The 27,839-nt window shown below is 33.3% G+C and overlaps 1 protein-coding gene and 1 non-coding gene across 2 annotated transcripts in view; one reads left to right on the forward strand and one right to left on the reverse strand.

Annotated features, from left to right (window-relative positions):
• SGCZ (sarcoglycan zeta) overlaps positions 1-27,839 on the reverse strand; it is a 1,170,111-nt gene that overhangs the window by 222,694 nt on the left and 919,578 nt on the right. Inside the window, exon 3 of the mRNA XM_032288341.1 lies at positions 15,737-15,838. Coding sequence (XP_032144232.1) covers positions 15,737-15,838 — 102 coding nt within the window. The remainder of the gene's footprint in view (positions 1-15,736; positions 15,839-27,839) is intronic.
• On the forward strand, positions 11,046-11,107 carry LOC116558565. Its single transcript, XR_004272069.1, has one exon. It is a non-coding gene; the product is annotated as a U7 small nuclear RNA (small nuclear RNA).

Here is a 27,839-nt window from a genome sequence, read left to right on the forward strand (position 1 = left end):
GGCGGCTCATGCCTGTAATCCTAGCACTTTGGAAGGCTGAGGTAGTTGAATCACGAAGTCTAGAGATGGAGACCAGCCTGGCCAACATGGCGAAACCCCGCCTCTACTAAAAATGCGAAAATTAGCCGGGTGTAGTGGCGGGCGCTGGTAGTCCCAGCTGCTTGGAAGGCTGAGGCAGGAGAATCGCTTGAACGCGGGAGGCGGAGGTTGTGGTGAGCCCAGATCGCGCCGCTGCACTCTAGCCTGGGCAAAGAGCAAGACTTTGTCTCAAAAAATAAATTAATAAAAATTAAAAAATAAGTAAACGTATTTCATGGAATACTTCAAGGATATGGAGCTCTAGATTGAGCTTATCCTAATGATGGAACATGTCTTACTTATCACCTAAATCATTAGTAAAACCAGCATTTTTCTTTTTTCTTTCTTTTTTTTTCTTTTTTTTTTTTTTTTGAGACAGACATTCACTCTTGTTGCCCAGGCTTGACAACAATGGCGTGATTTCGGCTAACTGCAACTTCTGCCTCTTGGATTCAAGCGATTCTCCTGCCTCAGCATCCCAAGTAGGTGAGATTACAGGCAGGCACCACCGCGCCTGGCTAATTTTGTATTTCTATTAGAGACGGGGTTTCACCATGCTGATCAGGCTGGTCTTGAACTCCTGATCTCAAGTGATCCACCCGCCTCAGCATCCCAAAGTGCTGGTATTACAGGCGTGATCCACCTCCCCCTACCTTGGTGTCACTTTTATGAGAAAAATGTTTGCAGTATTCAATTCAAATGATCTATTAGTGTTATCATAATTAAGATTTTTAAAAAATTAATAAGTCAGAGAGAGAGATTTTTGTCATGAATGTGTAGCATGGATAAATGTGAATGTTGTCCCTCAGTAGTTCATACCCAACTGCTGGTACTTTTTTTTTTTTTTTTCCTTTTTCTGAGATGGAGTCTGGCTCTGTTACCCAGGCTGGAGTGCAGTTGTGCAATCTCAGCTAACTGCAACCTCTGCCTCCTGGATTCAAGCGATTCTCCTGCCTCAGTCCCCCAATTAGCTGGGATTATAGGCACACACCACTATGCCCAGCTAATTTTTGTAATTTTAGTAGAGACAGGGCTTTACCATGCTGTTCAGGCTGGACTGGAACTCCTGACCTCAGGTGATCCACCCACCTCGGCCTCCCAAAGTGTGTACAGGTCTTTTTTTACATGTATTGATTAATTTACTTAACCTTTCATTTCAGGTGTAATATATTCTCAAATTGTCCTTTTCTTTAGCCAGTTCACCATTTCCCATTCTCAACTTTTTTGTATCCTGAGCAATGTGTCATATTAAGACTGATGAAAATTACCTTTTACATTTTTTAAATAACGGAAATGTTGTGGTGGTAGAAAAGTTGGAAAAACCAGAAGTAGCCAGCTTCAGAGTCTTAGGGCAGATCAAATTTCAGAAAAAATGCCTTTGAAACTTGAGAATTTCAGAAAGAATATCCATGCCTGTGTACCCGCTAGAAAATCCTGGGGCACACTTAAGGGTGTACTTGTCTGGGTTTGAGACTGCTGCTTCTAGAATTTCTCAAATCAAACCAAACTGACCTAGTCACAGCTTCTTGGACGAACAATGTCTTTCTTAAAATGTTTTTTTTTTTTCTTACAAACATCAAGTGATTTTGAATTCCAATCCAATCTTTCTTCAAAGCCCTGTTCATAGTATTCCATATAGAAACATACAAGTAATTTATGGACAGTAATTTAGTGCAGAGGACCTGATTTCAAGTCAAAACCTTGTCACTACTTCTTATTCAGATGCTCAGTTCCCAGGTCTGACTTCTATAGAAGAGTAACTTTAACAGACAAAAGCAACTTCATCAAGCACCACCATAGTCATAAAAAACATAGAACAATATCATTCTGCAGCTTAAGTACTACCATCCTGTCCCTGATTTTGTGTTATTTTTGGTACATGCTGCTGACAGAGGAATATGGGTGATGAGTCAGTTATATTTATACAGATAGGAGCACAATAAAGCTATAAAGCTCAGAAAATTCAAAGTTAGATCTCTTCAAATCCTTTTGGAGTCTGTGTCTTCATAACTATGGAAAGAATATGATTACTATTTTTAGACAATAAAATTTCATTCTAAGATATAATTCACCCTTGTTTGTATTGGTAAAAACTTGTGAAACAAGAATAAAAGATCAGTAATAATGAGGTCAACTCTTATATAAGCAAAGGATTCTATTTGTCTAAAGTAACAGACAAGTATTTTTTCAAAGATTTAATTTATATTCATTGAATAAACGAATCATTTATGCACTCAACAAAGTAAATGTTCACTGAAATGTGTGTTTTTTTCTGTATGTAAATACACTGTAATAAAAAGTTTACAAAATTTCACTGGGCATTTACTATGTAAAAGTCAGTGTTGTATGATGTGATCAAAACATAGGATTGCTGCTCTACAGAATTTATACTTTTTGTACTTTATTTGAAATAAAGTGTTTTATATTTTATTATGCAGAATCCATTACATATGTGACAACTGAGACAAAATATCTTGTCACTAACATATTGAATGTGTTATTTTAGTAGCTATTAGCTGGGACAATGTTTTTCTGAAGCTGTTGATCATACATATGACAGGGTCATGAGATCAATTTAGTTGGCTGCAACAATTATTTATACATATATGTATGCATGTATTTATTTAAATTAGAATAGATGGGCTTGGCTAGATTGTATTTCATTAGAAATATTCAGAGTGCATAAAATGTGTTTCTTATTGCGGTTTATATTGAAAAAAGATTGAGAAACACTGAACTAGTGTAAGTGTTGCTAATATTTTTTTTGTGGTCTGCTCCTAGAGCATTAGAATTTTTTTTAGTAAATCTTGCTCTTCATCATGACTTAGAGGATCCTATATTAGCAGTAGTCGGCCCACATATATGCAAATATGTGATTTTGGGATAGTGAAGAAGTGTTCTATTTGGAGAACAATTGCTTTTGCTTTCATTATAAGAAGTAATACTGATGGTGCATGTAATTCTAGCTACTTGGAAAACTGAAGTAGGAGGACTGCTTGAGGCCAGGAAGTTGAGGCTGCAGTGTGCTATAATCACACCTGTGAATAGCCACTGCACTCCATCTAGACAACAAGGCTAGACCATGTCTTTACAGAAAGAAGAGAAAGAGGAAGGAGAAGGAGGAAAAGAAGGAGGATGAGGAAAACGAAGGAAGAAGAGAAGAAGAGGAAGAAGAAAGGGAAAATGTGAAGAAGGAGGAGAAGGAGGAGGATGAAAAAAGAGAAAAGGAGGAGAAGAGAAAGAGGAAGAAGAAGGGAAATAACACTGATACTATTTGAAATTCCTATTCCTATTCACTGTAGAATGGAATCAATATGATATGGCTCCATGTTTCTTTATGTAAGCAAAAAAACAATATATGTATGTGTATATGTATATATTTATACATATATATGCATGTATTTATTTAAATTAGAATAGATGGACTTGGCTAGGCTGTATTTCATTAGAAATGCTCAGAGTGTATAAAATGTGTTTTTTATTGTGGTTTGTATTTAAAATAGATTGAGAAACACTGAGCTAGTGTAAGTGTTGCTAATATATTTTTTGTGGTCTGTTTATATGTATATAAACAATGCATGAATGTATGTATGTATATGTATAATAATACAAAACACTGACCTCAAATGACTTCTATATATATAAACAATATATGTATACATATATGTACATTATTATACATATATATGTATATATATGTATGTATACATGTATATGTATTACACATATATACATAAACATATGTATATATTATACATATACATATACATGTATATTATTATACATATTATACATATATTATGTTAACATTATATCAGAATACTATATATTATATAATTATATAATATATATTATTATATAATTATTTTATATATTATTATATATTATGTTAATATATATTATATTATAAATATTATACTATTATATTATACATAATTAAACATGTATACATACATACATATATTGTTTGTAGATATATAATATATATAAAATAGAGAGAGAGAGAGAGACAGAGACAGAGAGCCTAAATACCTATTTAAAGAAAAACTACACAGCACGGATCTCAAGAAAACTCTTAGAGTAAGTCAAGAATGTTTCCTGGAACAGGAATAATAATAGAATTCTATAGCCATTCTCTTCACCTTCTTACAGGGAATTTTCCAGTGGTTAAGGACATAAGGATTAAAGATTGACAGACCTAGACTTGCATTCCTGCTCCACAAAGTTTTTGCAGGATATTCAGGTAAGTTATATAACTCTTCTGAGCCAAACCCTCTTTCACAGATGTGGAATTCTGCCAATTAGAATTTCTCAACCAATTCTAATTGGTATGCTAATGTCTACTTCCTATGGAATGCTATTAGAACTGGTTGAGAATGTGTCTCAGGCTCTTCAGCAGTTAGTATGTAAAAAGTAAATAATAATTGGTAACAGGAGCTATTCAAGATATAGTAAAACGTTTCTGTTACGTAATTTTGTGTGCTATCCTAGAGCTGATTATTATTATTATTATTATTATTATTTTTTGAGAAAGGGACTCACTCTGTCTCCCAGGCTGGAGTGCATTGGTGCCATCTTGGCTCACTGCAGCCTCTGCCTCCAGAGTTTAAGTGATTCTCACGTCTCAGCCTCAAGTGGCTGGCATTACAGGTGCAAGCCACCATACCCAGCTAATTTTTGTATTTTTTGGTAGCAACAGGGTTTCGTCATGTTGGCCAGGTTGGTTTCAAACCACTGACCTTAAATGATCTATCCACCTCAACCTCCCAAAGCTCTGGCTGGGATTACAGGCATAAGCAATGGTGATTGGCCAGGCTGATAACTCTTAACACTGAATAATATTATTATATTAGATGATTATAAGGCATTTAGATATATGTAATATTGACTAGATGTCAGTGTTATCCTTTTCTTAATATTTCGCTGTTCCAGATTCTCTGCATTAGGTTGTTATACACACACACACACACACACACACACACAAATCTGACCTCACAGAATAGCAATCTGAGCTGATCATTATCTCTCATCTTTCTTGGGGAAAGACATAAATATAAGGTTATGTCATATCTGTGTGTGCATGTGTGTTTTGGTGGAGAGAAAGATGAAAAACCACAGATAATTCTAAAGGTATTTGTTTATAAAGGCAATTAAATTTCAGGTGATGAAGGAATCTTTATTTTTTGTAAGGCTTCAGCACTATCTGAAAGACCCCACCAGTGACAGATAAGGGTGTAATCTCTAGAAAAATACACAGTAAGAAGAACTCCTTTTAAAGCTGCCCTAACATGCTTTTATGTTTGTTTGTTTGTTTTTAAGTCCAAAGAATATCATACCTCTGCAACCAAGTTATTTAGCAACTTCAAACTGTCTCCCAGTTTTAATGAGGGTCTTCTACTATTGTTTTATTTTTTTCCCCACTCCTAACCTTGTCCAATGTGCTCAAACTATCCCATACTTTCTTCTAATGGTGCAGTCCAGCATTCTATCGACATAAATTGAAATAAAGATTTTATTCTCTGAAGAAAATGTAAAAAAGATATTTTGTAGAGTGTGAATTGTTAAAAAGCAATGAATCAGCATTGAAAGATCTTGTTCCAGTCACAGTATTGACTTTTAGGTTGAATAATTTGAGGCAACTGAGTTGCCATCTATAAGACAATATTTTTTCATGTCTAACATTAGGGATTAAGTAAAGTAACATGAATAAAAATGCTCTGTAAACTGCATATTATAATGTTAAAAAGAATTTGAACTACAATCAGTAGGTATGTAAATAGTTTCAGTGTTTACATCAGTGGGTACCTGGGTTGGTTCAAGGGCATATCTGAGCCACATAAATTTGCATAAAGATTTAATTTACTTATGTTTGTGTTTACATATTTTCTTCAGCTTTTAATGGACCCAACTAAAGATGTCTGACTCTAAAAATATTAAAAAGCATTTCTTCATGCAAATGAGTGCTACCTTTTCTATGTTCACCATTGGATGTCTCTTAACCAGCAGGACGCATGCAACCCCTAGAAAGAGACTTAGATGAATTACTTGCAAATATTTGCAAAATGGAACAGAAAAAGGTTAAGTTCATCAAAGTTGCAAACATTCAAGTCCCATTTTGTCGAATGCTGTTAGAAATAATGTAAATATTTGCTATGGATTAGTTATAATCATCTCTTTACAGGCAGAATGTAAAATTGACTTTTATGCAGATGAAGTTTAAAAGGAAGATGTGACTTGAGATTTGAATTCTTGCTCACCTTGGAGTCCTGAAACTTTGGACACATCACTTATATTTCCTAAGTCTCCAGGTGACTCATCTGCAAAATGGGAATAAAATGATCTACTTTGTCCACCTGACAAGGATGTTGTGAAATTAAATTCAAATCCAATTAAAGATTAACACATTATATTACATAGAAATAATTAACAACAACAAACATTTGTTTTTGATTGCCTTGCTGGAGGTTAGTGGCTGGGTAATAATTTGGTGACCAAAATAGACATGGCCCCAGGGTTATTTCTAGTTCAGCACTAAAAACTAAAATTTTTAGTTTGCTAACTAAAAATTTCAAATTCTAAAGATTATGAAGCAAATTGAAGGTGTATATAATGCAAGGATATAAGGGTAACAGACAGTCAAATCAAATGTTTAACCCATACACAATTTAATAGTAACTCACTTTTAAAACTACTTTTGAGTAAGAAGAAAATTGAAGTAAATATTATAAATTCTTTTTTTTTTAATTTTATTTTATTTTTGTTTTTATTTATTTATTTATTTATTTATTCCCATTTATTTATTTTATTGCATTTTAGGTTTTGGGGTACATGTGAAGAACATGCAAAATTGTTGCATAGGTACACATGTGGCAGTGTGATTTGCTGCCTTCCTCCCCATCACCAATAAAAAAAAGTAGAATGTCTTATTAGACACATGAGGTGTGGCCTAAACAGTTGGTATGAACTTCATGGCCTAAGATAGATTTACTTGAAAGAGGAAATACTGAAAACAGAATATTCAAGAATTCAATTCAATAAACCAGAAAAATGACAATTGGTAAATATAAAAACGAAAAGTAGAAACAGGAATTTAAAAGGTAAAAATATTTAATTGATTAAAACCTAAACTTGTTCTAAGTAAAAAGAAAAATATAATAGGAAGACAATTTACTGGTCAGAATGTTTAAATAAAAAAGAAGGGGAAACACACAAAGGCAACATGAGATATTAAATTATATATGTCTGTGTAAAGTGGATAATTTTGTATGAAAATAAATAATAAAAGCAAGTTCTATTGATTTGGAATATTAGAGAACAATTTTCATAGAAAAAAACAGACAATTAGTCACTTATTTTGCCTCAGAAGAGTCTCCATGACTAGGCAATTTCATGGTGAAATTAAATCATACCTTTAAAAACAAGTAATATTATGTTATTAAAATTGATGTATAGGACCAAAATTAGAGTCTCACAATGAATGGATTTAAGGAAATACTATGGGAAAAGTAAGAAAAATAAAGAAAATAAAATACATGGAGAAAAGATGTAAAACTGAATATATGCAATAATTCAGAGTAAAATATTAGTAAACTTAATTCAACAGTTTAAGATTGCTACCTCATGAACAAGGAAAGTTCATCCCAATAATAAAATGATGCATCACCATTTATATATCTTTTCAGGTCATGCACTCAATACATTAAATAATAAAAATGATAAAAATCATCTTGATAGATATCTACAAAGTATGTGAAAAAATATAATATGCCTGACTATACTGTAATTTATAACATTTGTGCCTAACTAAACTATAATCAAGCTAACAGTAGAAGGAAGAATTTGCAGTCTCCATGTTACTTGACCTATCAGACACTCTTGTTCACTTTTTCAACCTGGAAACACTTTCTTATTTCTTCTCTCTGCTTCCAGGATATCATATTCTTTTGGTATTTCGAACTATTTCACTGGGCTTTACCTCTTATACTGTGCCTGGCTCTTTCACTTCTTCTCAAACTCTTCAGTATTGGAGTACCCAGTGACTCATTCCACAGATATCTTATATTTCCCATCTATACTAATTTCCTCGGTGTATACGTACATATGTGTGTGTGTGTGTGTGTGTGTGTGTGTGTGTATGTGTGTATGCATATATATGTATCATGCTGGTGGCCATATGAGTCTAGATTTCATGTTGGAGGTGCAAGGCAAATATATATATATATATATATATATATATATATATATATGTGTGTATACATGTACATACGCACATATATGTATACACACAGACACACACACACAAACACACACACACATGACTGCACTTCCAACATGAAAGCTAGACTCATATGTCCACTACCATGATCATCTAATAGACAAAGTTAATAGCTCCACAACTGTGCTCCTAACCTACCACCGCCCCTGCATTCCCCATTCTTCCTTGTAGTGATTAGTGGCAATTGCTCAGACCAAAAATTCTTGATATCATGCTATATTTTCTTTTCTTCTTAACATCCCATATGCAACTATGTCATCAAATCCTTTGACTCTACTTTCAAATTATACTTTCCTTGACAATAATGCCCACCACATAGTGAGGATTAAATGAGCTAACACATGTAAAACATTTAGTGCAATGTTTAGCTGGGAATAAAAATAATGAAGAATAACATTCCTTGGGCTGGCTATTGTGGTAGGATTATATTGCTTTTATCTTATCTAGTAAGTATAACAATGTAGTCATTAAAATATGAGGCACTACTATGAACTTCAACTTGCAGATGATGAAACTAAAGCAAAGAGAGGTTAACTAAGTTACAAGTCATAACTGTTAAATGACAGAGCCAAGGTTTGAAACCAGTTATTGGACTCCAGAGTTGTAGTGTAACGCTGAATGTTAGCTATTAGTATTAAAAATCATTATATGCCATGTGAACCACAGAAATAATTTGAAATATAATAAAATAATACAATTTCAAGAAAATTGCCAATTTATATACACAATACCCCAAATAATAGCTTTTCTGTACAAGCACAAGGGTCTATAAAAAAAAGAATTGAAAATCTATTAATTTAGGCAATATAAAAGTTAAACAACTAACAGGAAATATGCAATGTTTATAGGGAGAAGGTTGTTAAGAAATGTTTCTGAACATCACAAAATAGGTGTTGAAAGAAATGAGGGAAGAGCCATGCTCCTAGATAGAAAGACTCAATATTATTAGATTGGTGCAAAAGGAACTCTGATTTTTGCCATATAATTGTGGTTCTGGCAAAACCCACAATTACTTTTGCACCAACCTATTACAAAGATGTCATCCTCCAAAAATTAAATGTAACCATAATTAAGTTCGCAACATAAAGTTTTATAAAACTTGACAGCTGATTATTAAGTTTATTTTGAAGAGAAAATGCACAATAGGCAAAAGCTTTTCAAAAATAGCAAAAACAAAGAACTCACTCTACTAATTAGAAGAAAAGATTCTTAAAGCTAGGCTTTGTGTTTCTTGCAAGTATATCAATAGTACAGCATAAAGTTGCTGGAAATAAGTCTGTGTATGCTTGAGAATGCAGTGTATAAGACAGGTTGTATTTCAATTCGGTAATAAAAAATATGACTATTCTTATTATGGTATTGGAAACTATTGGTTGTCCAAAAGAAAGAAAAAAAGAAGGAGGAAGAAGGGTGGGAAGGAGGGCAAGGGGAAAGGAGAGGCATGGGAAGAAGAGAGAGAAGGGCAAGAAAAGAAAGAGATGGAGGAAGAAAGGATCCTACTTAATACTACACTTCAAACTCCAGAAAAGTTTTTCAAAATCTCCCTCACCATTTAACAATTACTTCCTCAAGTTTTTTTTGAACAACAATTTTATAATATAAATTTATGGCATAAAATGAAAAAAGCAGAAGTCAAACAAAAGAAAGAGATTATTTCAAAGCAGCATAGATCATGAATCCCTACCCTACCCTAACCCATATGTCCAGAAACGTATTCATGAAACTCTAGCCCAAATAAACTATTCTGAATAAAGGAAAAGCAGATAGTAAGTAGTGAGTGATGGAAAAAGCTCCCAGGAATTGAGTACTGTATACACCATTGGAAGTGTTCTACAGGACAGAAAGTGCAGCTAAGAATTATGGGATTAAAATATATGGCTGATTGATGCAAATCATTTAGAAACACCTCAGAACTTCAGAAGAGACTGAACAGTCAGAGTCTGCCTTTCCCCTTCCAACTATAACCTCTCTAGCAAAACAAACAAAAGAGCTAGACAATAGTTCCCTACCTCCAATTGTAACTCACCAGGAGTTACAAACTAGGTAAGGAAAGTGCTGTAATCATTAACATTTAAACACTATTTTTAATTAAGCCAAACACATAGACAGTAAAACATGATTATTAAATAAAAAGAAGATTGTAGACCAAAGGAAAATTCTGAGATTCACCATTATACATAAAATATATAAATTAGAGAAAGTGAGGGCAAAATTTATTTGGAAAAAAAATAAATGAATGGAATGCTTAAAATAACCTCTAGATGACAGTTACTTGTATTTAGAGAAGAAATATAAGGAGTTAAAATTTATTCATGAAATTATGATAGCTATGGGGAACAAAGATGATCCAACATAAGAATTACTGCTTTCTCTAAAGTAGAAGAAACAAATAAATAAAGCTGAAAGCTATTAAGTGACAAAATAGGTAAAATTTCTCTGAAATGAAAAAAGTGAAATGGTAAAAATATAGAAGGCATCCAAGCAGAACATTCATGTCATCGAAAGGAGAAAAATACCAGGATGCCACAGGATTTCTTATGGCAATATTCAGTGCTTGGACTTAATAGAGAAATGTGTTCACAAATCTGAGGCAAGGAAGGCATGGACCATTAATAACACTCCCAGAAAAGAATAAAGGCAACAGTCAGACACCTGAAACATGAAATGTTTCAAGGATTAAAAAACCAACTAGCACTATTACAGTTCTTTTAGAATCTATCTAGCAAATTTTCTGGCTTTTCCTAGAAAATCCCCCATGCAGGGAAATAAAACAAATCAAAACTAACAAACAAAACTAATTAAGAATACCAGGAAAGAAGGAATGATCTGGCTAATGAACTAAGAAATGGAAAATCCATAAGATAAAGAAGACTTGTGATGATGAGTACTGCAGCCATTATATGTAGAATGAAGATCAGAGACCAGAGGCAGTTAAAGTTGCAGAAGAACCAAATGTAAATATTACGAATTCTGACAAAGTTAAAGTAATATAATTATCAACAAACTGGAAATGAAGAGAAGTGAGGACAAACTGGAGAGGAGCTAATCATCTTCAATTACACTGCAGGGAGTTAACAAAAGCTATCTGAAATTAAAACATGAAGCTAATGCATTCAGCTTCTTAATGGTATTTATAATCTTTTATTCTTAACCATAAAGACAAGTTTTATTTTTAAAAAGTTCTTATGATAAAGAAATATTTAAGTAAGTTCAGCCATTTTCTAATTTATTTTTCATTATTTTTGCTATAAAATTACATATATTAATTACAAATAGTCTTCATGTATCTATATATTTTATTCTTTTATTTGTGCAAATATATAATTATATAACTGTGGTATGTTCATGAAATGTTAACAGTTTTTTCTTTCTGAGTATAAATACTTTAGAGTGGTTTGTGTTTTTTTTAAACTTGACTAAAATTACTGTAAAAGTACATACTTTATCTGCATAAAAAATCTAAATATAATATGATAATGATAACCATGTTAATAAAATGATTATGAAAGCCTCTAGATATCTATGTATATGAATTAGCTTGCACCAAAGAAAGAAACCTAAGCAGAGGAGATTTGCTGTGATACCTAAAAGAAACAGGTAAGGAGGTTAGCCTGTTGTGTAGTCAGGAAAGACATTTGCTGTGCTTGCCTTGCCTCATTGCTTTGTGTCTGAACTCCATAAAGAATAATTGAATATGCAAGCTGCAAAACTGGTGGAACCTAGAACTGGGTTAACATCACAGTGAAATGGACATGATGAGAAAAGCAGAGTCTTATTCAAACCTCTGCTAATACGGCTGTCCTGGGAACTCAAAACTTACTTGCTTAACTTTGGGCTTGTCAGAATTTGAATTATCTGGTAGTAAGTCCTCTGTCACCAGTACCAGTCTGTGATGTAGGAAGCTGGGATCAGTGGCAGTGCTGAGGTACCACCTCAACTAAGAATCCTTGAACAGGAAACAAAGAAACAAACCAAGAGGGCTGTTCAGTCCCTCTCAGATAAGAGGTTCTGAAAAACTACATGATGCAAATTTTGCTGGGTAGAAGAAGTTAAATGTATGTAATTTGACCACATTACTACTTTGGACTCATGGATCCCTGGGAAACACACTCCAATTAAGTTTTTCAAAAGTCTGAATACTAGATGTCCTAAATTCCTGATATTTTAAATGTTTTGACCTAAAGTTGGACTAAGGGCCTTGAAAATAGATGCAGAATGTTATCATCATTGCCTTTTATATAAACTAGCCCAAATTATACATCCTTTGATTTGTTCTTGTCTAAATAATATTATATATTTAACTTCACAAATGTTCTATGAGTAATCTTCTCTGAGGATAACATTAATTTTGAAAAATGCCAGATATAGGTGATGGGGAGGAAGGTAGCAAATCACACTGCCATGTGTGTGCCTATGCAACAATCTTGCATGTTCTTCACAGGTACCCCCAAACCTAAAATGCGATTAAAATTTTTTTGAAAAATACATTGAATTCTAAGATATTTCCTGGATACACTATGTTATGTTTTTCTATTTAGTTTTTTTAATAGACTACTTAGAAAAGGTTAATATTTGAAAAGCATGAAGAAGGGTGTAAATTGCTGAGTCTAATAATATAACTTTAAATGTCTGTAGGTATTTAGTGATGGGGAGAGGGTGAGCGGAGCTTGTAAAGTTGGTCCAGCCCATAGTTGATTAGGTTAGGTGACTAGATGTGTATCAATGGGCAACTACATTTTCTGTCCAATAAATCTCTTTATTATTTTTCCATGTGTAGGACTAAATGCCTGTACAACAAAGCAACTGTAAATAAGAAAATTCTGTATGTAAGAGTGGAATACTAGCTAGATTTAAAGAGGGCAACAGGATGGCATTAATGAGGTTAAACATACACAATCATACACAGAAATCAAAATTCTTGTACCCAGCACTTTTTTTTCTCTCAGCTTCCTTGAATCTTCCAAAGTGGCTTTTAAACTTTCTAATAGATTTCCTTACCTTAGAAATATGGGAACTTTGGAATTTTATCATAAAATTGTTGAGTATATGAAAATGCATGAAAAGACTAAAATGTGTAACAGAATGTTTAAAATTAAAGCTCTCATTTCTACTTTTGTTACTGAAATGGTTGTGTTCTTCCTTAACCTAAGAGTTAAACACTTTGGTAAGTTTCTACCAAACTCACTTAATAATGAACAAACTAAGGCTAAGAGAAATTGTGGCTACCTTTATGGAAGTAAATAGGCATTATGACATTCATGAACAAGTAAATCATAATGTGAGAGGTGCTTATAAAATATATTTTTCTCTGTATTTTAAATATTTATTTATTTATTTATCCAACTTATATTTTAGGTTCATAAGCTAGTTCAGCCACTGTGGAAAGCAGTCTGGAGATTTCTTACGTATTTATTTTTGAAGTGTATGTGCAGAGAATTTTCAAGAAATACATGAGTCCCCTCCTATTTCTGTTCTTGCACCGGATTTCCTGTATGGCTACCAATGTTTCCACCTTTCCCGTGCTTCCTACTTACAGGGAGACAAACAATAATGAGAGAAGACACAGGAGGACCTGCATCAGGGCTGGGGTGTGAAAGGAAGCACATATTCTTCAGTCAATACAGTAGGTTTTGGAAATGCTTGTGAACATGAAGTTATCTTTCCCAGGGATGAAAATTAGGAATCGCAACTGGCTATAATGTGAGGGGACTCAACCCTCTATGGTCCATAGGTGGAATCCACACATATCCCTGCTTCTCAAGATAATCCTAATTTGCAACCTGTTTTTATGCTCTCAGAAATGAAGTATTTGGCTGAGAAGATAAATTCTACAACCTGCCTACTGTAGAGGGTTTCACAGTCATTTAAATTTGGTTTCCAGCTAGCCACTACAAATGAACCTAAAGGACTTCAGAGGTAAATCATTTTTGCTGACCCTGGACTTGTCAATAGGATGCATTTTCAGAGAAGTTTTGGCCTATGCTTAGTCTCACTTTCTTCCTATGGTAAGCAGTTTCTTGATTTCTATGTACAAGTTTTTATTCCTTCATATATTAAATTATTTAATAGTGCCAAACACAAGAATTCAATAAATAACTGTCCAAGATGGTGACTTTAAATGAAAGTAAGACACTAATATGTGTAAGCATGGTTTTGTTTTTTTCTCCTCTTCATAAAACAAAATGAAACAAAATAACTAAACTTTTTATTTTAAATTTAATACTTTTTAAAAGTTTAATTATGTAAGATCAGGTATTCGTACATCTGTCTACTGTTTTACTTGTCTGGCAATATCCAGAAACTGAAGTAGTGTCAAAATAAAATTTCTAGTACCAGAATACAGTCAATACAGTATATTAGACAGCTGTATCAGTTTGCATATTTTAAAAGGAAATTTAAGATTGATATAGTTATCCTAATTAAATGTTTTATGAAAAACAATCCTTTGTTCTGTTTTCACTTTGATGCTTAAGGAAAAATAACTTAGATACAAATTATTCAAATTATGGCTCACTATGCAACCTATTTGCTAATCTTCTACATTGATTAAAATAGTAAAACATTATTTTAGTCTAAAATAGACTTTCACATTCAAGAAATAAGTATGACCTTTTTCCAACTTTTATTTAACACACTTTCCATTATTTCTAACTTAATAAACTTATTTCCACAAATATATATATATATATATATATATATATATCCCTCAGGGAGATGTGTAATAGGTATGAAAAATTCTAGTAAGTTTGTTATAATCCAAGAATATTTACTACCTTCTGAGAGGTAATGTACATAAGCCAAAAAGAACATTAACTAAGCTACAATCTTAATTTTTAGCATGCTTCTAAGAGATAAAACACAGGTAGCACACGTGCACACACATATTTGAAGGATAAATATTCTGGCTTATTTTACATAATGTACATAGAAATACATTTAATTTCTACATTAAAATTCTTTGTCATCTCTTTTAGAAAATGCATGTCTATTAAAGCTGATGTGATATATAATATGTTGAATTAAAAGCATTAATTCAAATCAGTGCCTTTTGGGAAAAATTACTTAAGACATATCAAATGCCCCCTTTGGATTTACTATAACTTTATACTTTAATTTCCAGTGAAAATAGAGAGGCACATTTTATAGCGTAGCAAAAGTAATACTGCAGTTTAGTTCAAAATGGTTTTCTGTTTTGTCGGGTGGAAACTAACCTTCTTCACTAATTTTCAATTATTTTATAATTTTGATTTTTAAACATAGGTATTTAGCTTAAGGAAACTAAACACATGCTGAAGAGATAAGGGGATTCTGTCCTCCTATTTCAAGCTAAAAATATAACCTCTAAATTATCTTTTACAGTAAGCCAAAGCCAGTATCACATACCTTTCGAGAATGAATTTCTTTCACATACAATGGAAGTAGAAACTCAGATATACCTTCAAGTCGGATTCCCTTCTTGGTGACTCTCAGATTTCCCATACCATCCTACAAGCAATGAAATATAGTTCACTTTTAGGTTAATTGGAGAATGAATATCTGCCCATAATTTTCTTAGGCCTAAATTGAGAAAACAGTGAGCTCAAATCAGTGATGATTTAATGAAAATGAGATATTGAATCTACTTAATTAATGATTGCAGCACTTTGCATGCATATAGAGGGCTCTATTTAAAATGAAAAAGAAGATTTAAAGGACTGTGTCTTCTAGCTTTACCACAGACTAGGATTTGCCCATGAATAAATCTTTTACTTTTTTCATGCATCAGTCAGTTCAACTATTTACTTTGTATGATACTTGCTACCTGACTGTTGGAAAGAACTTTGTTTGCAGAGAAGTCTAGTAATATTTTTATATTACAGTTATACAAATAACTAAAATATTCTGAATCACATTTGTACAATAATTTTCACAAGTAATTAATGATAGTCTGATATTAGTAAGTATTCAAACAATGAGTAGATGTATGTCAGATCCTTTCGAAAATAGCAGTTTATGAGAAAGATAAAATGGGTACACAAATAATGCTTATGAGAGACAGAATAACATAACTAAACAGTGTGCTATTGGGAATTAAAGAAAGAGGATTTTATATCTGGCAAATAGTAAACAATTGCTCATGAAAGAGATTGACTACGATAAAGTCATTAAGAATGTGGAATTTCAACAGGGAAGGTCCCTGGAGGCTGGAACAAAATGAACATGCTGGCAACATTTAGGAAATAGCATGCCATCTGATCTTACTAACGTATGAGATTTCAATTTTTGAATATTGGGAGAGAAAGCAATGAGGAGTACATTTTGGGGACAGAGAAAGGAAAGCCATACATACAAAGCAAAGGAGAATGTAATTAAGTCAGGTTCCAAGAGAAGACACTTTAAAAGTTCTTATATATTTCAATGGCTTGAAATGACTGGAGGCAGGCTTCAAGATTAATCTGGCAGAAGTACTGTTTAGGGCTGATACAGTATTACTAATATTGTATAACTTGGTAGTAGTTTGAAGAATGTATTGGAAGAAAAATCTACAGACTTGTTGGCTAATTTTATGTGGAGACACGAAAAGGAAGAATTTTTTTTTCCCATTTATTTATTTTATTGCATTTTAGGTTTTGGGGTACATGTGAAGAACATGCAAGATTGTTGCATATGTACACACGTGGCGGTGTGATTTGCTGCCTTTCTCCCCATCACCTACATCTGGCATCTCTCCCCTTGCTATCTCTCCCCAGCTCCCCACCCCCCACTGTCCCTCCCCTATTTCCCCCCAACTGACCCCAGTGTGTAGTGCTCCCCTCCCTGCGTTCATGTGTTCTCATTGTTCAACACCTGCCTATGAGTGAGAACATGCGGTGTTTGATCTTCTGCTCTTCTGTCATGACTAAGCATGAATAAGAAAATATAATGATTATAAAAACGGAAAAGTAAAATTTGTAAGCTCAATACCAAAGTAAATTTAGCTTTTCTCTTTCTAACATTAAATCATCATGTAAAATTGGTTTATATATATATATATATAATTGTACACATAACAATATATAATTGATCATACATAACCATATGTAATTGATCATATATATCATATATAATCATATGTTAATTATGATTATACATAATCATATATTATATATACATGTACACACATATGTATATATGTGTGTATCTGTATATGTGTATATATGTACATACACACACATACATATATATACACACACACATATATAAACCAGCCCATCTGTAGAAAAGGATGGGGACGTGACAATTGAGAAATATCTGAATCTATCATTATGGATAAGCAAGCCCAACGTGGACAGATTTATATAAAACCAAGCAGAAATTCTTAGGTGATATCAATGGGCTGGGAAAATATATTTTACATATTCAGGGATGTTGTGATGAGTATAAGAAGTAAGTTGAGGGAATATAATGGCCCAACCCCTCCAAAAAAGAAAGCCATTGAGGTAGTATTATGTAACACAATGATATCAGCAATAGAAAACATAGAAAAGTTTTGAAGGAGTAAAAATGAATCGGATTTAACTAAAAATTGAAGGACTTTTAAAATTTTTTAAAAATCCAGACTAAAGGATAATGACTACAGAGCAAGAGGAACATTTGGAGGTGGTGAGATTTGGATTGTCCTCTAGAAGGAGAAAATGAGGGATTTGGGTTGAATTAAAATTAGAATGAGAGTGAAGAAATTTGTTCTTTGAGGCAAGTGAAAAAGCTCAAAACTGATGTTGGAAATACCTTACAGGGAACCAGTCCAAAATGAATAAATAAATGAATGAATGATTTCATGTGGAATTGAAGAGTTATTTAGATGAGAAAATACATATATTTCTGGCAGGATGATAACACATCCTGGTTTCTCTGAGACAGGGCTGATTTACACCAGTTTTATGGTGTCCTGTTAAATTTTAAAAACTGAAAAGTGGCTCAGATTTATACTTTCAATTACATTACTACCCAGTTATTGGCTCTAATAAGTATGGTTTTACAGCACTGTGCTTATCTAAGAACAAAAACAGAATTAACAGTGAGAGAAACTCAAAAGTGAGGATTTGCTATACAGGAATGATAGAAAGTCTTAAAGATGTGGTATTCTTAAAGTGGCAAAAAAAAAAAAAAAGATGTTTTCATATGACTAACCATTACTTTTCTCATTGAGTCATGACAAGGAAAGTCAGAAGCTAGGTTGGGTTACCAAAACAATGCAGAGGCAAAAAATGGCAAATGGTGATGAACTAATGATGAAGTTCAATAGATGTTAAGAAATATGGGAATTATAATATGAAGACAGGTTTATCATCAGAAAATGTAATTTTGCATTTGGAGATCTTGAAGTTGAAAGCATTTTCAGACATGATAAGACCTACAGAACACCCCCAGTGGTGGAGGCAAATTTAAGAATACACAGAATTCTCTGGTATTCAGGAAGCTAGGAATATTAATTAGAACTTATAACATCACATGGGGCTTTAAAACATTATTTTGTCTAAGAGGAAATTTCTCAACTAAATTTCACACAGTGACTGTCCATATTTTTTCTTAAATCCCTGCCAGAAGGAAATGTTCTGAAGTGCTCCCTGTAGAATTGTTACAGAAATATCTAATGTCACTGGAAGATTATCTCAGAGCAATGGAAACAAGTTCTAACACAATTGTAATTCCCATTTCAATATTAATACTAAAAAAAGTTCTGATGAGATGATTGGAATTAGAGAACCAGGTACCCACAGTAAAGTGAGATATTTCTCATGATATACACATATTTGATGTTGGAGTTTTCAGTCTTGTGCTTTGTGTGTTTTCTTCTTATATTTTCTATTTAATATATGATTTCAAATATACAATTATATTTCATTTAAATTAGATAAAACAGAATTAGCCTCTGTTAATGTAGAACTGTTCTTATAATATCATGTCATGAATCTAACCACACTTCACTATGTCTATTAGTTTCTCCTTTTATTTTTTCCTGTCTTGTATGAAAAAAATGAATTTTCAAGTTTTTCCATATCATCTAGATGAAGTTATAAAATGTATAAAGCTGTATAACATATATAATCAACCTGACCCTCACGCTCATACATTAAGTCCAGTAACGATTTATGAGTTGATGAAATCATCTGGTTTTCCTTCTGTAAGTGCATTAGAAATTGAATTTATTTTTACTGTCACTACAGTTTTCTGATTCATTTATTTTCTTGATCCCTTCAACAACTGAAAAAGAGAAAATGATTTTTTGATTTTCTGTTCAGGAAGACATTGTTACCAGAAGGTAACAAACTCAAATGTACTAGACCCAGACCTTGTCTTGGTTCTGCCACCTCCTCCTTTCCTTAAGTGTCAACCACTTATCACTTTGTGTCTTAATTTTATAATCTGTAAAAGAAATAGTACCATAATTTATGTGTCTATTTTAAAGATTACATGAGGATGTAGAAAGCTTAAAATAGTGCCTAATTTATGTCAAACTACTCAATAGTTTTAACTATAATTAACATTTTACTTAAAATTTTAGGTTTTGTCATGTATTATAAAAATTCATGTTATTTATTTTCAGAGAAATTATCTTCGAACTTCAGTACAATCTACATCAAACTTCATCGTCATTATAGTTATGATACTCTTGTTCATCATCCTGTAATGTCACACATTGCTATGGTTTGGATGTGTCCCCTCTAAAATTTAGGTGTTGAAACTTAAGGGCCAATGCGATAGTATTAAGAGGTGGAGTCTTTAAGAGGTGATTAGGCCAGGAGGGCTCTTGTTTTATAAATGGAATTAAGGCCCTTATAAAAGAGGTAAATGAGGCTTCATGTGGTGTTTAGACCTCTTGCTCCTCTGCCCTCCCCCAGGTAGGTCACAGCATTCCTTGCCTCTGGAGGGTGCAGCAACAATGTGTCAAATTGGAAGCAGACAGCACCCTTATTCAGAAAACAGAACCTGCTAGTGCCTTGATCTTGGACTTCACAGCTTCCTAAACTGTAAAAAGTATTTTCTGGATTTTTCTAAATTACCTAGTCTTAGGTATTTTGTTATAACAGCAAAAACTGACTAGGGCACATGTGATTTATCTAATTTTGACAGACAGTATAGTGTCATTTTGGAAGGGGATATGAAATCAGACATTTTGGGTTTGAAACTTGACTTTTATATTTAGTGACTGTTGAGTTTGACATGTTATCTATCTAAACCTAAATGCGTATTTTATAAACATTAGACAAATAGCAGTATTCTTCACAGGGATGCTGTATTAATTTAATGAGACATTATGTAAATGAATTAGTTTGGACCTAGTATATTTTTAATAATTATTCCCTTTACTTGTGGGTTATTGAAAATTAATATTTAAAAGTAGATTTAATTAGTATCTAATCAACACATTAATAAATCAACTTTTCTTATTTTTATTTCTTCTTTTTCATTCCCAACGACACTATGACAGTTCAAGATCACCTTATCTCCTGTTCGGCGATTGCCACCTAACCGCTGCTTACATGGTTATTTAATTATTTTAGCATGATTCTTGCTCAAAAGCCCACAGTGTCATCTTAGCCTGAGTATAGATTTGTGTCCTCCATTTTGAATATTTACTGTCCTTTCTAATTAATCTGCTGTGATTATCATATTCATGTTTAGGGGAAATATTATAAAACAGACTCTTCCGCTGTGCCCCAACACTCTCCTTTGGAATGATTTTCTAGATTTGCTAAGTGTCTCCCCCAAACCTGTTTTTCTTTAGGTTTTTGTTGCTGTTGTTGTTTATTTGTTTTTGCTTTCTGTTCATCATCACACTCAACTTTTACTTCCAGTAAACTATACTGTCAGCTGTTTTTTTTTTGTTTTGTTTTGTTTTTTTAGAATGGCTCCATGTTTTGCCATCTAAATTTCTTGATCTGTGTGCATTCTAGCTGCTTGAAACAATTTTTCCCCCATTTCTTTTTAATGCTCTTACCCGTAATTCAACACCCTGTCCAAAGACTTCCATGGTTAATATCTTTGTCAAAAATAACATTGCTGTCTATTCTATATTTCCAAAATGCTATAGTAGTATTTCTAATAAAACATCATATTCTCATTCTAATTTTAGTTAACTGTGCAAAGTTTTTATCTTTTCTTTAAAAGTTCATGATCAATCGTATTTCTTATTTATCTTCATGTTCAATTCCTTCATCTTGCATAATCCTTCCAACAGTGGATATAATGTGGTTAGTAAAATGTTTGATTATTGAATTGAACAGAATTTACCTCTTTACCTAAATAACAAAAAACTCCAAAACTATATTAATACCCTTGTAAAGATCACAATTACTAAAATTTATAGAATTTGCCTTTAGAAACTGAAAGTAACTTTTTTTTTTCTTTTTCTTTTTCTTTTTTTGTTTTTTGAGAAGGAGTCTCACTCTGTCATTAGACTGGATTGCAGTGGCAGGGTCTCAGCTCACAGCAACCTCTGCCTCCTGGGTTCAAGAGATTCTCCTGCCTCAGCCTCCCAAGTAGCTGGGACTATAGACAGGTGCCACCATGCCCAGCTAATTTTTATATTTTTAGTAAAGACAGGATTTCACCATGTTGGCCAGGATGGTCTCAATCTCTTGACATTGTGATCCACCTGCCTCCACCTCCCAAAGTGCTGGGATTATAGGCGCGAGTGAAACTGCCTGACTGAAAAGAATTTATCATAATTTTCATTTGATTTTTTTTTTTTACAAAGTGTAGGATTTTTTGTTGAGAAATACATTTTGGAATTTCTTTTGAGAAACAAACTTAATAACAAATTATAGGTCTGAATGTAAACAAAGAGAATATTGAGAGCCACAACATTTTAAATTTAAAATCCATAGTCAGAACTTTGCAATGATCTGATTGTAATTCACTCCCTCCTCAAAGTCATTAATGGCTTTAGGTTACCTGAAATTTGAGGTTTGTGATGGAGTAAAAATGGATGCACTCAGTAAACCCGATGAGGCTGCTCTGACAGTAGTGAGTTATCTCAACTGATTGTTCACAGTCAGTTACAGATTGAAATCTTTGCTCTACTCTCTCCCCCCTTTCACTACGGTACTTGAAAAGCCTTAAAATAAATACAGAAATTAATTCAATGAGACTACAAATAAGGAATCACCCAGAGTATTCAGTAAATCAATATATAAATGGTAAAATTATAACATTTAATTATATGCAACCAAATTGTAAAATTTAGTTTGCAACAGAGTGTAGAATATGTAGATATATAGAATATACATATATATGTATACATGTGTGTGTGTGTGTGTGTGTGTGTGTATATATATATATATATATATATACTGTGTATGTATATATATAATGATCACATGTATAGATAGGTATATATATATTTGTGTGTATGTACACACACACACACACACACACACACATCAAATGTTCACATATGAAAATGGAGAACAGACCATAGCTACTCAATCCAGTAGCAACACTTGGAACATATACACATTTTAAATGTAATATTTTTTAAGGAAAAGTGTATTTTCCTATAGGCAATTGGAATCACTATCAGAAAAAATCAACTGGTGTAGCTCAGTCTAATATTAGTTACATGATGCAGATTTCAATGTGCATGGAAACAACAATATCCACTTTAACTGTAGGTTAAGGTTACCTGCTGGGAACCAAATCAGTGGTTATGGGAGGAGACGGAGACTTGCTATAAAAGAATACTATATAGAAAAGCCAAGGGTGCTATTATAAACAAATCATATTTCTTAACGGTAAATGGAGATAACTGAAAAGAGCCTCAGACATTTAACTTAAGGAAAATAATAAGCAATGGATTAATAATAATGTTTTGTGTTAAGATTGCCATCTGTACGTGGGTGATGGAGGGACTTCCATATGTTAATCTTTTAACAAGGCAATAAAGGTGAAATTTTCACTATTAGCATGCTTGTCTTTCCCAACTGTGCTTAACAGAATACCAGAATTAATAGATCTGGTGAAAAAAAAAAGAGAGTTACTTTTTCAAATAAATTTAGAAAACCATTGCATGATATATTCCTACTCAGATATTCATAATACACATTACATTATTAACATTCTGATGAGTTTGGAGTGGAGAAGCACACTTTGTCTAATACAGAGGTCTCCTAACATTTTGCTCAATTGATCCTCCACTCACATAACCCACCTTTTGGAGTAGGTGAAATGATGTTCCCTTAAATACACCAGGAAAATACTGAATAAACTATTCAGATTTTACCAACTCTGAAGAAAGACCATTTAAAAAGGAGGTGTATTTTTTTAGCATGGAGGCTCAAAAATAGAGGATTAAAGATTTACAAGCTCCTGTCTCCACAGATGTTTAGGGAGCCTGTATATAGTACCACTAAATTCTGTTCTAATGTGGCTTCCTAGCTAGTTTTAAATGCTGAACATGGCTAGAAATTGGATCTGCTTTATGGATGTCACTTTCTATTTCAGTAAAACATGAGAAACGGATGTAATCCTTAGTACACATCTGTCTTTTTTTTTTTTTTTGCAAATATTTGCCTGTTACTATAATTTATATCCTAAAAGAAGAATCACCTCTTGCCTTGAATGAAATCACATTTCTGGACCCTTAAGTTAAGGATAAGCCTTTGGAGTATGGTAATCCTACCAAAGCATTCCTCAAGGTAAAGTCTTTTCTAAGAATTTCTTCTAGACTCATGAGACAACATCTTTGATTTCCACCCTAACTATGGCACTAAATAATAGCTGAGTTCATGTAGCACTTCAGCAGATATAGAGCCTATGGCACATCACAACAGCCCTTTAAAAGAGACATGTTTTTTCTTCATTTTATTCAAAACAGAAAATACACTAGGTTAAGTCAGCTTTGTACATCTAGTAAGCTATTCAGTCAGAACAAGAGTCCAGTTCTCTCACTCAGCCAAGGCAGGTACTATAGGTACAGAAAATATGTTACATTTATTGTATTATTTAATCCCAATATAGCTTCCCTAATAGTCTTCATTATTAGATATTTCTGAGTTAATTTGTATATCTTTTTAAAATTATTTGTGATATTTTGTTTGTTTCCCTGATTCATTTACTAGTACAAATTTCTTATTTGGCTCAAATTTTCACTGTGGTATTCTGAAAAGAGAGTTCTGATATGGCAAAACTCTAGTCTGGACTGCTTATAAAGTCCTAATTGAAAACAAAGCCATCTAAACAAACTACTGTTATGTGTACACCCATAGACTGTTTTAAAGGAATCTAAACCTATGTTTTCTGGAAATAAAATTTCACTTTTTACTTCTTCAGATATACATTTTGTAATGCATTCATTAAACAGAAGTAACTTGTGTGTGCCTCTTTGTATTTGTGACTGTATTTAGAAGAGGTGAGTGGAAGAACAGGAGTAGGTAAGATTAAGCTGTTGATCTTAAAATTATAGATATCCTTCTGAGTTGGAACTGAGGAACTATTAGGTCAAAGTCAACAGAGAAAGGACAGAAAACTCATGAAGACACAGATGAGCAAGTTGACTCTCTGTGGGACTAGGCAGCAGTACGATTGGTAAGAGTTTTCTGACGTTGGGTTGCTTTCTGGTTCAGAAATCTCCTAGTCTCCATGGTGATTTAGCATGTGCTTTATTGAGTTTATAAAACTGTAATATTTAGCCTCTTAGACTAAAGAAGTCCCTTGGGGTTTTAATGTCTGAAAATCCTTCTGAACATCAAGGAGAACCTTTCATGCAGAAATGCAATGGGTCATCTCTTAACTGAATTTTAAAAGACCCTGTAATCTTCCTTGAAGGTTACTATAGATTTCTATCTATTTCACCCTTGAATTCCAAGGATAGGGTTTTTTTTCCTAAAACATGTATTCTTTCATCTCTTTTTCAATGGATGAATTCCATTACAGATACTGGTAACCACCTATTTGGAAAATATTTAATACAAGCTTAGTTTTTAACATCTTATCCATTATACATTATTATACTTCCACATGGCATCCTTTCTAAGTTTTATTTGTTTATAAGCTGTCACAGACAGACATCAGCCTGTAATCAAATCCTTGTGGGAACTGCCTCCTCCAGACTTCTCCAACTCTTTTTCTTCAGTGTGGTTCCCATAGAATCTGCAACTTCTTAGCCTCGTTCTGACATGCTGACTACAGATGATTCAACCAAGAGTCATTAACTAAACCCAAGTTAAGTCAATCAGATATTTAACTAGAATTTCTTGAATTAAGGAAAACAGTAACAAAAATAATCAATTAAACAAACTCTATTTTTTCCATTTTTAAATAGAAATTTAGAGTCAAGGGGTACACATGCAGGTTTGTTACATGAATTATATTAAGTGATGCAGAGTTTGGACTTTTAGTAAGTCCATCATCCAAATAGTGTATACAGTACCCAATATATAGTTTTTCAGTCCTCATCCTCTTGTTTCTCTCCCCAATCTACTAGTCCTAGTGTCTACCGTTTCTGTGTTTATGTACACGTGTGCCCACTGTTTAGCTCCCAAAATAAGAATATGTGGCATTTGATTTTTCTGCATTAATTTACTTAGGATAATAGCCTCTGGCTGCATCCATGTTGCTACAAAGAACAATTTTATTCCTTTTTATGGCTAGGTAGTATTCCATGGTATATATGTACCATATGTTTTTTACGCAATCCACTGTTGATGGACACTTTGTTTGACTCAATGACTTTGTTATTGTGAATATAACTGAAATGAATGTATGTGTGAAGATGACTTTTTGACAGAATAATTTGTTTTCCTTTGAGTAGATACTCAGTAACAGGATTGCTGAATTGATTTCTAGTTCTTTGAGAAATCTCCATACTCTTTTCCCCTGGGGCATGAACTAATTTATATTCCCACAAACAGTATATAAGAATTCTCTATTTTTTCCTCTGTCTCCTCACCAACATCTGTAATTTTTTCAGTTTTTAATAGTGGCCATTCTGATTCTTTGGATGTAAAACTGGAAGCTAACTGTGACCGTATTTCAAGTTATGTAGAGAAAGCCAGTTTTCAGTGAAAGAATAAACCTAGTCAAAAAGATGGCAGAGAAGGATAAAGAAGGAGGCTCATTCCTGTTGGCAAACATGTCTCTCTGGTTCTTGTTCCTGAAGCTCAGGTGCTTGATTGTACTTCCCTGGATTTTTCCAATACTTCCATACGTTTCATGATCTCACAATTATCTCCCTCTCCTCTCTTTTTTCCTAAGCTAATTCCTAGTTTAGTGTAAGAATACTTGGATCCATTCTAACAGGTTACCAGGCCTACGTATTCACACACCTTCTTGGTGACCTCATCCACATCTGTGGCTAACATTCTTTCAGTTAAATCAAGCTCCTGCTACAGGGGCATGGCACATATTGTCGCCTCTCTCCAACCCTTTTTCTCCTTCATAATTATCTCTGTCTCATCCTTTGAATAGAAATTCAGACACAGCTTACTGAAGATATCTTCCATATAAGCTCAGAACTTTCGAGACACAGCACCATACACATTTCTTTCAGTCTTACCAAAGCTTGTGTCAGTCTCTAGTTGTTTGTTTGTTAGCTTGTGATTATACCTGCATCAGGTTATAGGCTTATTGCAGGCAGATATCACATCTTTTTACTCATTGTTAATTTCAAAATTTATTTTTACAACCATATTGTTAAAAAAAAAAAACTTTTAGGTTCGGGGTACATCTGCAGATTTGTTGTATAGGTAAACTCATGTCATGGGGGTGTTGTACAGATTATCTCCTCAACCAGGTACTAAGCCTAGTTCCCAGTAGTTAGTTATTCTGATCTTCCTCCTCCCACCTTCCATCCTCTAGTAGATGCTTGTGTCTGTTGTTTCCCTGCATGTGTTCATATGTTCCCATAATTTAGCTCCCACTTATAAGTGAGAACATATAGTATTTGGTTTTCTGCATCTGTGTTAGTTTGCTAAGGATAATGGCCTCTAGTTCCAACTGTGTTCCTGCAAAGGACATGATATCATTCTTTTTTTTATTGGCTACATAGTATTCCATAGTGTATAGGTGCCATATTTTTTTATCCAGTCTACTATTGATGGCTATTCAGCCTACTATTGAGGGACATTTAGGTCGATTCCATGTCTTTTCTACTGTGAATAGTGCTGCAATGAAAATACATGTGTCTTTATGATAGGATGGTTATATTCTATCACATACCCAGTAATGGGATTTCTAGGTCTAATGATAGTCCTGTTTTTAGCTCCTTGAGAAATTGCCATATCACTTTCCACAACAAATGAACTAATTTACACTCCCACCAACAGTGTATAAGCATTCCCTTTTCTTTGCAACCTTGCCAGTATCTGCTATTTTTGACTTTTTAATCATAGCCATTCTGGCTGGTGTGAGATGGTATCTCATTATGGTTTGCAACCAGATGTTTGAAACTCAGGTTTATCTTTTGAATTCAAGACAAGGGCATTCAGCTACTTTCTGCCTACTGTTTGCTTGATTTCACAAGTAT

The sequence above is a fragment of the Sapajus apella genome, unplaced genomic scaffold (genome assembly GCF_009761245.1).
Source record: "Sapajus apella isolate SASKATOON/1434 unplaced genomic scaffold, GSC_monkey_1.0 scaffold21, whole genome shotgun sequence".
Lineage (NCBI taxonomy): Eukaryota > Metazoa > Chordata > Mammalia > Primates > Cebidae > Sapajus > Sapajus apella.